Source organism: Procambarus clarkii, chromosome 81 (assembly GCF_040958095.1).
Source record: "Procambarus clarkii isolate CNS0578487 chromosome 81, FALCON_Pclarkii_2.0, whole genome shotgun sequence".
NCBI classification, from domain to species: Eukaryota; Metazoa; Arthropoda; class Malacostraca; order Decapoda; family Cambaridae; genus Procambarus; species Procambarus clarkii.
The window spans coordinates 20916468-20929422 of NC_091230.1; the positions used below are offsets into that span (position 1 = coordinate 20916468).

The following is a 12955-nucleotide window of genomic DNA, read 5'->3' on the forward strand; positions in this document are numbered from 1 at the left end:
TCTTGCACCATCCTCCCTCCCTCCCTCTTGCACCATCCTCCCTCCCTCCCTCTTGCACTGCCCTCCCTCCCTCCCTCTTGCACCATCCTCCCTCCCTCCCTCTTGCACCATCCTCCCTCCCTCCCTCTTGCACCATCCTCCCTCCCTCCCTCTTGCACTGCCCTCCCTCCCTCATGCACCATCCTCCCTCCCTCCCTCATGCACCGTCCTCCCTCCCTCCCTCATGCACCATCCTCCCTCCCTCCCTCATGCACCGTCCTCCCTCCCTCCCTCTTGCATCGTCCTCCCTCCCTCCCTCCCTCCCTCTTGCACCGTCCTCCCTCCCTCTTGCATCGTCCTCCCTCCCTCCCTCCCTCTTGCACCGCCCTCCCTCCCTCTTGCACCGCCCTCCCTCCCTCTTGCACCGCCCTCCCTCCCTCTTGCACCGCCCTCCCTCCCTCTTGCACCGCCCTCCCTCCCTCTTGCACCGCCTTCCCTCCCTCCCTCCCTCCCTTCCGCACCGTCCTCACTCCCTATTAACCCGAGAATTAAACACGTCCACTTTCTGGCTCACACATAAAAAGGAGACAATTCCTCCCTGAGAGGACGACTTCCCCCTTCAATAATGTCCTCTCGTCCCCCATGTTTCACTTACGTCAGTAATGTCCTCTCGTCCCCCATGTTTCACTTACGTCAATAATGTCCTCTCGTCCCCCATGTTTCACTTACGTCAGTAATGTCCTCTCGTCCCCCATGTTTCACTTACGTCAGTAATGTCTGGAGTCTCTGCCTCAGCATATGCTCACAATGCATCAACTTTATTCGCCAGTACTTGCGAACCTGTACTTGCGAACCTGTACTTGCGAACCTGTACTTGCGAACCTGTACTTGCGAACCTGTACTTGCGAACCTGTACTTGCGAACCTGTACTTGCGAACCTGTACTTCCGAACCTGTACTTCCGAACCTGTACTTCCGAACCTGTACTTCCGAACCTGTACCTCCGAACCAGTACTTCCGAACCTGTACTTCCGAACCTGTACCTCCGAACCAGTACTTCCGAACCAGTACTTCCGAACCTGTACTTCCGAACCTGTACTTCCGAACCTGTACTTCCGAACCTGTACTTCCGAACCAGTACTTCCGAACCAGTACTTCCGAACCAGTACTTCCGAACCTGTACTTCCGAACCTGTATTTCCGAACCAGTACTTCCGAACCTGTACTTCTTTGTTCATGAATAGCGATCCTCGTAGATCCAGGACTATTAGACTAAATACCAGGGGGCCTCGTAGCCTGGTGGATAGCGCGCAGGACTCGTAATTCTGTGGCGCGGGTTCGATTCCCTCACGAGGCAGAAACAATGGGCAAAGTTTCTTTCACCCTGAATGCCCCTGTTACCTAGCAGTAAATAGGTACCTGGGAGTTAGTCAGCTGTCACGGGCTGCTTCCTGGGGGTGGAGGCCTGGTCGAGGACCGGGCCGCGGGGACACTAAAAAAGCCCCGAAATCATCTCAAGATAACCTCATTACGACTTTTTATACCGAAAATATGCCAATTACTGAAAACGGCGATGGGTCATATTTTGCCCAAACCCCCCTGCAGTTTTCAAAATATCTGAAATGTATGAAATTTGACTCCTGAGCGTGATTTTTGAGCCGAATTCTGACTCTCTGCACCTATTTTCATTTTCAAATTACGACTTTTTATACCGAAAATATGCCAACTCCTGAAAACGGCGATGGGTCATATTTTGCCCAAACCCCCCTGCAGTTTTCAAAATATCTGAAATGTCCGAAATTTGACTCCTGAGCGAGATTTTTGAGCCGAATTCTGACTCTCTGCACCTATTTTCATTTTCAAATTACGACTTTTTATACCGAAAATATGCCAATTACTGAAAACGGCGATGGGTCATATTTTGCCCAAACCCCCCTGCAGTTTTAAAAATATCTGAAATGTCCGAAATTTGACTCCTGGGCGTGATTTTTGAGCCGAATTCTGACTCTCTGCGCCTATTTTCATTTTCAAATTACGACTTTTTATACCGAAAATATGCCAATTACTGAAAACGGCGATGAGTCATATTTTGCCCAAATCCCCCTGCAGTTTTCAAAATATCTGAAATGTCCGAAATTTGACTCCTGAGCGTGATTTTTGAGCCGAATACTGACTCTCTGCACCTATTTTCATTTTCAAATTACGACTTTTTATACCGAAAATATGCCAATTACTGAAAACTTCGAACCCAGAATTCCCAATTGTGAGTCGAGAACAAACCCAACTGTATTACTGGGACTCTTAGTTTGTCTTTGTATTTATAACCTGCCAGGCTTATTGTGTGCACCCGAAGTTAAGTTTCAATGATTACTATTCGGTACAGTATTACTTTCACTAAACATATATTTTCTTTCTTCAGGATGGCACAAAGGTATTCCCACCACAGGTTAGCACCCCACCCACACCCTTTGCTGATCGGGAAACTTTGGAAAAGGAATTGAAGGCCCTTGAGCAAGATTTGGGTGACTTGAGATCACTCACCAACCCAAGTTGGCTCGATCAGGATACTGTAGCCAGCTACTCTGATTCGACTACCACGGGTCAGTCATATTTTTTTTAATCATTAGTTAAGACATTATTATTATTATTGTTTCCATTCCATTCAATGTCAAAATAACTTGTAAAATGGAATGCTACTAAGGGCTATCAAGTGCATGTTTAGTCATCACCATAATGAACATAATCACCATAATTCAGAACATACATATGATTTCATACATATGAACATACATATGTATGCCCGAAACGCTTTGCGTAATAGTGGCTTTAGGCATTATATGTACTAGCTCTATCTATAAGTCCACCAATCTTTGTAAAAAAAATTCTTGTATGTATGTACCTTACCTAAATAAACATTTATTTATTTATTTATTTCCATAGTGTTAGTCTTGCTGATATTTTGTAGGTACGCTTCTTGAGTGTAAGATAATTTCATGTGTATATTTCTTCTGGTGATGAACAATCATAATAGCTAAACAGATACAAATTTCAGTATAGTTTTTTAGTAATTTGAAAATATAAATTCTCTTACAAATACTGTACAGTAATACTGTATAGTACTGGGTACTGTTTAGAGAAATAAAAAAAAAAGCATTTTAAAGAGCTTATTTAATTGGTTTCTGTAAAACCAATTAAACCAATTCTGTAAAACCAATCATTTTCGATTAAAAAATGGCAACAAATAAAAGCTTTTAATTAACATACTCCAGGAGCGAGTGACACGGAGGACAGCACATCGCTGAGCAGTCTCAACACCAGCATCACCTCCAACGACTCTCTCTTTTCCCCACTCAATGGATCGGGCATCAATAGAGGCTCAGGTGGCAATGGAGGCACCAAAGGCCCCAGCTTCACCCTAGCAGCCCTCCGCCAGCTTGGTATTCATCTAGAAGATGCTTATCTTAAGATACTAACAAGGTTAGGTAAGGTCGGTGTTTTCTATGAATCTTTTTAAGGGTATCTATTATGTTAAGTATGTCACCTATGCACATATTTAATAAGTCAATATTGACTTATTAAATTTGCGAGAACGGGTTGCATCTGGAGGAAGGTGAAGATATTGACTCCTTCATTGCTAACCTTACCATTCCACCACCACCTGAAGGATGTGTAGTAAGTCAAAGAGCATTTACCAATAAGCAAAGAGCTTTATCAATAATACACAGTATACACAAGGTAATTTCATTTTGTACATCACATATGATAGGTACACAGTATGATATATGGTTTTACAAACTCTACACTAAATTAATCTTAGTTTTAACATTAAGAATTATCATGTGGTATTCTTATAAATCCTCTAAGGAAGTGTAATGCTTGTATTCCCAGGACCTTCAAACATGTGGGGAGCCGGTCGGCCGAGCGGACAGCACGCTGGACTTGTGATCCTGTGGTCCTGGGTTCGATCCCAGGCGCCGGCGAGAAACAATGGGCAGAGTTTCTTTCACCCTATGTCCCTGTTACCCAGCAGTAAATAGGTACCTGGGTGTTAGTCAGCTGTCACGGGCTGCTTCCTGGGGGTGGAGGCCTGGTCGAGGACCGGGCCGCGGGGACACTAAAAAAGCCCCGAAATCATCTCAAGATAACCTCAAGATGTGCTGAAAATCGCAGAATGGGAAACGAGTATGACATATCCGCTTTTATCATCCCTCCCCCTCCAACTTCAGATGAGAAAGACAACAGGTCATCAGATATCATAAGAAGACTATATGAAGCCAAAGAAGGCATCAGTAGGGTAAAGATTATCTTTTTCTTTTGGTAATTTACATTTACTGGAACATTTTCATGTGCATATTTGCTTCATTGTACCTTAGTACCCATATGTTATTTTGTGTAGTGTTTAATGGCCTACAATAGGAAATGTTACTGTTAGGAACACAGATCTAACTTTGTGCTGGTATTTACCAAGTAGCAACCATCTCCATTGGGGGTAGGAAGTATGTCTCACCCTTCTTCCTGATGAGCTCTTTCATTTTTGTTTTGAAGTTAAGCCCCAGCTTTTACAGCTTTAGTGAGTAGGTAAGACTTGGGTAAATACTGGTTCAGTAACAGGGTTGTTGATTTCTGGAACCAATTTGCCGCGTAACGTGGTGGAGGTGGTGTCCCTCGATTGTTTCAAGCGCGGGTTGGACATGTATATGAGTGGGATTGGGTGGTTATAGAATAGGAGCTGCCTCGTATGAGCCAATAGGCCTTCTGCAGTTACCTTTGTTCTTATGTTCTTATGTAAAAGTGTGTTTATTGTCTGTCTCGTATCGAGGTTTGGCGAGCCTCGATGGTGCTTTTAGCGAGGGTCACATTGGACTTACTTATGCAGTATTGCAATATTGTCAGAACATCAGTGTAACAGATGTTCAATTGCAACTACTTCAATTGAACAAATTCCTTTGATATCACATATGCAAGTATTGAAACTGATTGACCACTTCTAGTATGCAATTCATATTTATTTCACATGATTTCCTATTATCTTAATTAGCATATAACATGAGTATTGCCCACATTCACTTTAAACCGTCTTCTCATACATCAATCAAAACTTTCAGCTTATCTAAGTAAATTTTTTACAGTAACACACTGCTAAAAGAATTATCATCTTCATTCATCAGATCTTCATATTAGGTTTACAACTTTTTCTGATACTGTATTCTTAGCTTGACATCTTTCATGACCCATCCATGAATTACAGTATAATCTCGCTTATCTGAAGCCCGCTTTTCCGAATCTTTGGGTTATCTGGCAGTTTTTGAGGCTGGATAAAAACTTCACCATATCTGAATAGGAATTCAGATAACCAAAGATTTTGCTGGATAATGCAGTCAGGCATCAGGTCATACTGTAGCAGTGGGTCGAGGCGTGGGGTATGGGGGATTTTGGAGGTGGCAGGTTTCAAGGTCGAGGGTTTTGGAGAGAGAGGGGAGAGTCTGGAGGGACTGTTTGGGATGTGGTGGTGTAGGCTGGTGTGGAGATTTGGGATGTGGGCGAGTGTGTGTGGGGTGCATGTGTGAGTGTACATGTATCGGAGTTTGGGATATGCTGGGTGTGTATAGGGGCGCTTTTGTGGAGGGCGAGTGAGAGATTCACAACCATTTTCTTGACGTGTCCTTATAATGACTGCTGGTGGTGGCTGAGACGGTTCCGGAAGAGCTGGGAGGGAGAGGACGGCATGTGTAGGAAGGGAAGGATTGAGTGTACGTGAGGGTTGGGAGGGTGGTGGAGGAAGGGAAGGAGGGAACCTTCAGGCGAGAGGGGAGTATGGAGTGGGTGTGGGTGTGTCTTTGAATGTTGTGTTCCTGCCTGCCTGCCTCCCACTCCATACCTGACAGCCAGTTAGTTATCCATCTATTCATCCAACCCGTCTGTACACCCACTTGCCCCACACACTAGCCAACCAACCAATCAACCAACGAACCAGCTAAACTACCCAGCCGGTCACACAGTAATTATAATGTGTATGTGTGTGTGTGTGTGTGTGTGTGTGTGTGTGTGTGTGTGTGTGTGTGTGTGTGTGTGTTATTACCTAAGTATTATTACCTAAGTGTAATTACAGGATGAGAGCTACACTCGTGGTGTCCCGTTTTCCCAGCACTCTTTGTCATGTAACGCTGGTGGCCTCCACCGCCTTCTCACTTAACTTGTTCCAACTGTCTACCACTCTGTTTGCGAAAGTAAATTTTCTTATATTTTTTCAGCATCTTTGTTTAGTTAGTTTAAATTTATGACTTCTTGTTCTTGAAGTTCCAGGTCTCAGGAAAGCTACTCTATCAATTTTATCAATTCCTGTTACTATTTTGTATGTAGTGATCATATCACCTCTTTTTCTTCTGTCTTCTAGTTTTGGCATATTTAATGCCTCTAACTTCTCCTCGTAGCTCTTGCCCTTCAGTTCTGGGAGCCACTTAGTAGCATGTCTTTGCACCTTTTCCAGTTTGTTGATGTGCTTCTTAAGATATGGGCACCACACAACAGCTGTATATTTTAGCTTTAGCCTAACAAAACTCGTGAACAATTTCTTTAGTATATCGGCATCCATGTATTTAAAAGCAATTCTAAAGTTAGAAAGCATAGCATAGGTTCCTCGCACAATGTTCTTTATGTGGTCCTCAGGTGATAGTTTTCTATCTAGAACCACCCCTAGATCTCTTTCTTTATCAAAATTCTTTAAAGATTTCTCACATAATTTATAGGTTGTGTGGGGTCTATGTTCTCCTAGTCCACATTCCATAACATGGCATTTATTCACATTAAATTCCATTTGCCAAGTGGTGCTCCATATACTTATTTTGTCCAGGTCTTCTTGAAGGGCATGACAATCATCTAGGTTTCTTATCTTCCCTATTATCTTAGCATCATCAGCAAACATGTTCATATAATTCTGTATTTCATCTAGTAGATCATTTATGTAGACAATAAACATCACTGGTGCAAGAACTGAACCCTGTGGTACTCCACTTATGACATTTCTCCAGTCTGATACATTGCCTCTGATTACTGCCCTCATTTTTCTATGTCAGAAAATTTTTCAGCCATGTTAGAAGCTTACCTGTCACCCCTCCAATATTTTCTAGTTTCCAGAACAAACTCTTATGTGGCATTTGGTCGAAAGCCTTTCTTAGGTCCAGATAGATGCAGTCAACCCAACCATCTCTTTCCTGTAAAATCTCTGTGGCTCGATCATAAAAACTGAGTAAATTTGATACACAGGATCTTCCAGATTGAAAACCATACTGTCTGTCTGATATTATATCATTTCTCTCCAGGTGTTCTACCCATTTAGTTTTTATTATTTTTTCCAATATTTTGACTATTACACTTGTCAATGATACAGGTCTATAATTGAGGGGGTCTTCCCTGCTGCCACTTTTGTAGATTGGAACTATGTTAGCCTTGTTAGGTTAGAACTATGTTAGTATGTTATAACACACGATGCACCCCTGGCCACACCAACCAGGAATCAAAAACCCAAGGACTCCTCTGGAAAACAGCAGTCTCACTCCTCGCCAGAAAATAAGAAGACAGCTCCAAACGAAGAAAACAACTACCAGGACCAAAAGAGCCCCCTGCACCAGGAGGCAATCATGAAGCTTCCCGACCCGACCCCCAGAGGCCAATGCCAACAAGAGCCTTTGCCAAACAAACCTGAACCTAAGGGGCCACCACAAACCTGAACCTAAGGGGCCACCACAAACCTGAACCTAAGGGGCCACCACAAACCTGAACCTAAGGGGCCACCACAAACCTGAACCTAAGGGGCCACCACAAACCTGAACCTAAGGGGCCACCACAAACCTGAACCTAAGGGGCCACCACAAACCTGAACCTAAGGGGCCACCACAAACCTGAACCTAAGGGGCCACCACAAACCTGAACCTAAGGGGCCACCACAAACCTGAACCTAAGGGGCCACCACAAACCTGAACCTAAGGGGCCACCACAAACCTGAACCTAAGGGGCCACCACAAACCTGAACCTAAGGGGCCACCACAAACCTGAACCTAAAGGGGCCACCACAAACCTGAACCTAAGGGGCCACCACAAACCTGAACCTAAGGGGCCACCACAAACCTGAACCTAAGGGGCCACCACAAACCTGAACCTAAGGGGCCACCACAAACCTGAACCTAAGGGGCCACCACAAACCTGAACCTAAGGGGCCACCACAAACCTGAACCTAAGGGGCCACCACAAACCTGAACCTAAGGGGCCACCACAAACCTGAACCTAAGGGGCCACCACAAACCTGAACCTAAGGGGCCACCACAAACCTGAACCTAAGGGGCCACCACAAACCTGAACCTAAGGGGCCACCACAAACCTGAACCTAAGGGGCCACCACAAACCTGAACCTAAGGGGCCACCACAAACCTGAACCTAAGGGGCCACCACAAACCTGAACCTAAGGGGCCACCACAAACCTGAACCTAAGGGGCCACCACAAACCTGAACCTAAGGGGCCACCACAAACCTGAACCTAAGGGGCCACCACAAACCTGAACCTAAGGGGCCACCACAAACCTGAACCTAAGGGGTCCACCACAAACCTGAACCTAAGGGGTCCACCACAAACCTGAACCTAAGGGGCCACCACAAACCTGAACCTAAGGGGCCACCACAAACCTGAACCTAAGGGGCCACCACAAACCTGAACCTAAGGGGCCACCACAAACCTGAACCTGAGGGGCCACCACAAACCTGAACCTAAGGGGCCACCACAAACCTGAACCTAAGGGGCCACCACAAACCTGAACCTAAGGGGCCACCACAAACCTGAACCTAAGGGGCCACCACAAACCTGAACCTAAGGGGCCACCACAAACCTGAACCTAAGGGGCCACCACAAACCTGAACCTAAGGGGCCACCACAAACCTGAACCTAAGGGGCCACCACAAACCTGAACCTAAGGGGCCACCACAAACTAAGGAGAAGAGCACCCGGTCCAACAACCATTACAACTCCGGCAGTGCATGAGCAGGCCGGAGGTGAAACAACGCATGAGACAGCTTGTGGAATGGAGCAGAAGTAACATCAATACCGAACACAAGCTGCAGCAGCTCCGCAAGTACAGCACGATGTGAGGCAACAGTATTCGGCACAAGATGACCGCCCTGGAACAACCACGAAAGGAAGGTCAAGACAACCCCATCTGAGACAGAAGTACTCCTACGCAGAGATAAGAAATAACAAAGGGACCGCCTGGAAACTTCATACTGCCGCCGAGACGAAGCATGCAGGTGGGACACTATCAACGAAGCCACCCGCGCACAACATAAGTGATGATAGACCCCAAGGCAGAAAGCCCAGACGTGAAGACTCGAGGAGAATAGCGAACCAGCCACGTACCGGGCTGGACCGATCTGCTGAAAGAGGCAGAGCCGCAGGAAGACCCTAGGGGTTTGGACACCGAGCAAGCAGCACCTGAAACCAAGGCTGGGCCAGCCACCAAGGGGTCAGAAGGACAACTCTCCCCTGGTAAGTCTCCAAGTGAGCCCAAAACACACGACCAATCACATGAGCCGAAGAATTGCAGGATGGATAATGGACGTGAGGGTCTGGGGTTTCCCCTTCCCCTTCCTGGGGAGGTGGGGTTGTGCAGATAGCGGCGCGGTAATGTGGTGACATCATGCTCATTCACTCATTTTCATTTGGGGAGTTCTGTCCACTAGTTTGGCTTTCAGTAGCAATATTTGAACCAGAATAGGGGGTTTGTTTTGGAACGCTTACCTTTCTGGGTGCCTGACCCAGTCGATGGCAGACATAGAATGCTTCCAACCACACGGAGGTTTCTATAAGCCATTGCTCCTCATGTCTCTTTGAGCGGGAGAGGTTCTGGCTCGTGGTTCCCGGTAGGCCTAGAACTCCATGCACATTGACTGATGCCAGAGTGTAATATATCCCTATCAGCCTGGATAGCTAGCTCCAGGGAGCCATGGGGCTCCCCTCAGAAATATAGGTAAAGGGTAATGCAATTTATATTTGATTGTGAGAATAACTTCATTTCAGTAGGCCATAAGATAGTAATTGTAAGCTGTATTATTTTACTACAGAAAGAGTATCAAGAAAAACATTTTTCTTAAATAATTTACAATACAGTACTGTATATGCAATACTGTACATCCAATGAAACATGAAAGATTTTGTTAAAGAAAATTTTTATTCACAGGACAATGTGAAGGCAGCGATTCAAAATAAGGGCCTGCGTTCTCCATCACCAGCACGCAAGGCAGTAAGGAGTCCCTCACCAGACAACACAGAACGGCCTCCCTCGGTGCCTTCCAGACTGCGCAAGCCCCAGCTCAGTCCAACAACTTCTCCAACAAATAATTTACCAGGCACACACCGTCCGCGTCCTTCAAGCAAATTAAATGCACCTTCCACACCTACCAGTGGTAAAGCTCCTGCTGCCAGTCCAACGTCCCCTAGAGGTGGTACACGTTCTCCTCAGAAGAGTCCTAAAGTTAGCCGTAAGTCAGCTGCCACTGAGGAACATAAGCCTCTGCTTCCAGCTAAGACTAGTCAGTCACCAGCTCGAAGAGTTCCTGCATCAACACCAGCATCAAATGGTGTCAAAAGTCCCGTAAGAAGTGCCGACAAAAACTCCACAACCTCAAGATTGCCCAGACCAGATAACTCCAGTGTGGCCCTTAAGAACAGCCTTAACCAAGAAGTTGCTCCTCTTCAGACGTCCTCACCAAAACTATCACCTAAAAACAAAATGGTAAATGGCAAGACTCCAAATGGTATGGAGCTTGATGATTCTTTAGACTCTGGTAGCTTTGATCAAGATTCATTAGAAGAAACAGAGGATATTGAAGTGATGCCTCCAGCGTCAAGAGATGCCTTCCGTCGTTTTTCAGTAGTAGTTAGTCAATCCTTAAAATCCTTAACAGAGATAGCAGCAGCTTGTGCAGAAGCACAGCGTTCTGAAGGCACTGCCACTCAAGATGAAGCAAAATTTCAAGAAGCCAGAGAGGCCCTTACAAGTGAATCAAGACAATTTGTAACTGCCTCTAAATTATTTGTAAAGTCAGCCACAGAATCAGAAGATACTTTACTTAACTGTCTGGCCACGTGTATAACTCTGATGCAACGCATGGTTGATGTTACCCATCAAGTAGTGCGGCATACAACCACACCACTACAGACACAGAATGTGGTGGTGAAGGTGAGGGATGTGGCTACCACCTACCAGTCCACAGTACGGGCAGCACTCTCTGCTGCTGGCAGGGGAATGGACCACCCTTCCATGAACACCCTCATGACTCAGGCCACCAACCTGGCTGGTGTACTCACTGCTCTCATGCGTACACTCAGAGTATTCAGCCCGTGAATCCTCTAATGCTGTGAAATTTTCCATATATCATAGAATTGTGTGCATTATCATATTTAAGTTAATATTTGAAGTAATTGACAATAACAATCCACCAGTGACAGTTCAATGAATGCAGACTTACAAAAAAAGTACTTAATGTATTTACACGTTTGTAGATATAGAAGTAGCAACAAACGATATGCATAATGTCATCACTGTAGCCTGACCAGTTTCTGTAAATAATGATAGAAATCTCAGGTATTATGAACAGTTTGGAGAACATGAGTGTCAGCAGCAGCAACTGAAGAAGCAAGCCTTTGGTACAGGTGATGAAGTTGGGAAAAGTGGAGGGTGACCTAACCATCAGTAGAGTTGTATATTTCAATACAATGATATAAACATAATTGTGTGTATAACATAATGCCTAACTTACCCACAGTCTTGCATTTGAAGATAACTTTCCAAGTGTATGTTTGTATCTCAAATGTACTTACAGTAATTATTTTAGTTACTTTTTTATTCCAAGATCATAGTCATGATTTGCGATTGTCCTTAGTCCTGACTATTTTCATTGTTATATCTTACGTAACTTACACTTTGCATCTATTTTCTCTTTACACTACCTTACATTTTGCCTACAAGTCATTTTAGCCCCTCCCTCAAATCCCTCTGTTGATGTATATAATATCTGTACAGCAAACTTGTGACATGTCAGCCCAAGTTAGGAGTTGTAATTCAGTGTTTTTTTAGTGTAACTGCTGTATTTTCTGCTAAATATAGTGTTACAGAGTATATTGTGAATGTTTTCTTATCCTTTGGTTTATAATTGTATGTTAAGATTTAAATAAGCACTATAATGGTCTGTCATATTCAAACTGCTGAAGCAGTTTTATTCTTCTTCGATTGTCAGTTATCACCATCCATCTCCCGTCTCCCTCACCCCGTTGACCCATGATCGTCCTTGTCCATTACACGCCATATCTATATCCCTTCTGCAGGGGGGTTTGGGCAAAATATGACCCATCGCCGTTTTCAGTAATTGGCATATTTTCGGTATAAAAAGTCGTAATTTGAAAATGAAAATAGGTGCAGATATTCAAATTACGACTTTTTATACCGAAAATATGCCAATTACTGAAAACGGCGATGGGTCATATTTTGCCCAAACCCCCCTGCAGTTTTCAAAATATCTGAAATGTCCGAAATTTGACTCCTGAGCGTGATTTTTTAGCCGAATTCTGACTCTCTGCACCTATTTTCATTTTCAAATTACGACTTTTTATTCCGAAAATATGCCAATTACTGAAAACGGAGATGGATCATATTTTGCCCAAACCCCCCTGCAGTTTTCAAAATATCTGAAATGTCCGAAATTTGACTCCTGAGCGTGATTTTTGAGCCGAATTCTGACTCTCTGCACCTATTTTCATTTTCAAATTACGACTTTTTATAAGGACCATATAAGTACCATACACATGCCAATATATGTACCTTTTACTTGGCCTTATAAGTACCATACATATGCTCGTGTAATTGCCATATATATGCCCATATAAGTATAATCCATGTGCCGTTTTAAGTACCATACATATGCATTTATAAGTATCAT

At 44.4% G+C, this 12955-nt stretch overlaps 2 protein-coding genes across 6 annotated transcripts in view; one reads left to right on the plus strand and one right to left on the minus strand.

Annotated features, from left to right (window-relative positions):
- Positions 1-12140, plus strand: part of LOC123750865 (putative uncharacterized protein DDB_G0290521) — a 39359-nt gene extending 27219 nt beyond the window's left edge. For 2 of the 3 annotated variants that reach the window (XM_069315283.1, XM_069315284.1), the window contains exons 2-5: positions 2397-2577; positions 3247-3459; positions 3866-4271; positions 10198-12140. In XM_069315283.1, coding sequence (XP_069171384.1) covers positions 4149-4271; positions 10198-11364 — 1290 coding nt within the window. In that variant the 5' untranslated portion in view covers positions 2397-2577; positions 3247-3459; positions 3866-4148 and the 3' untranslated portion in view covers positions 11365-12140. The remainder of the gene's footprint in view (positions 1-2396; positions 2578-3246; positions 3460-3865; positions 4272-10197) is intronic. The other variant, XM_069315285.1, reaches the window with a different exon arrangement.
- The window catches only part of LOC123773203 (T-box transcription factor T-like), a 214721-nt gene that overhangs the window by 99183 nt on the left and 102583 nt on the right, over positions 1-12955 (minus strand). The window lies entirely within an intron of this gene.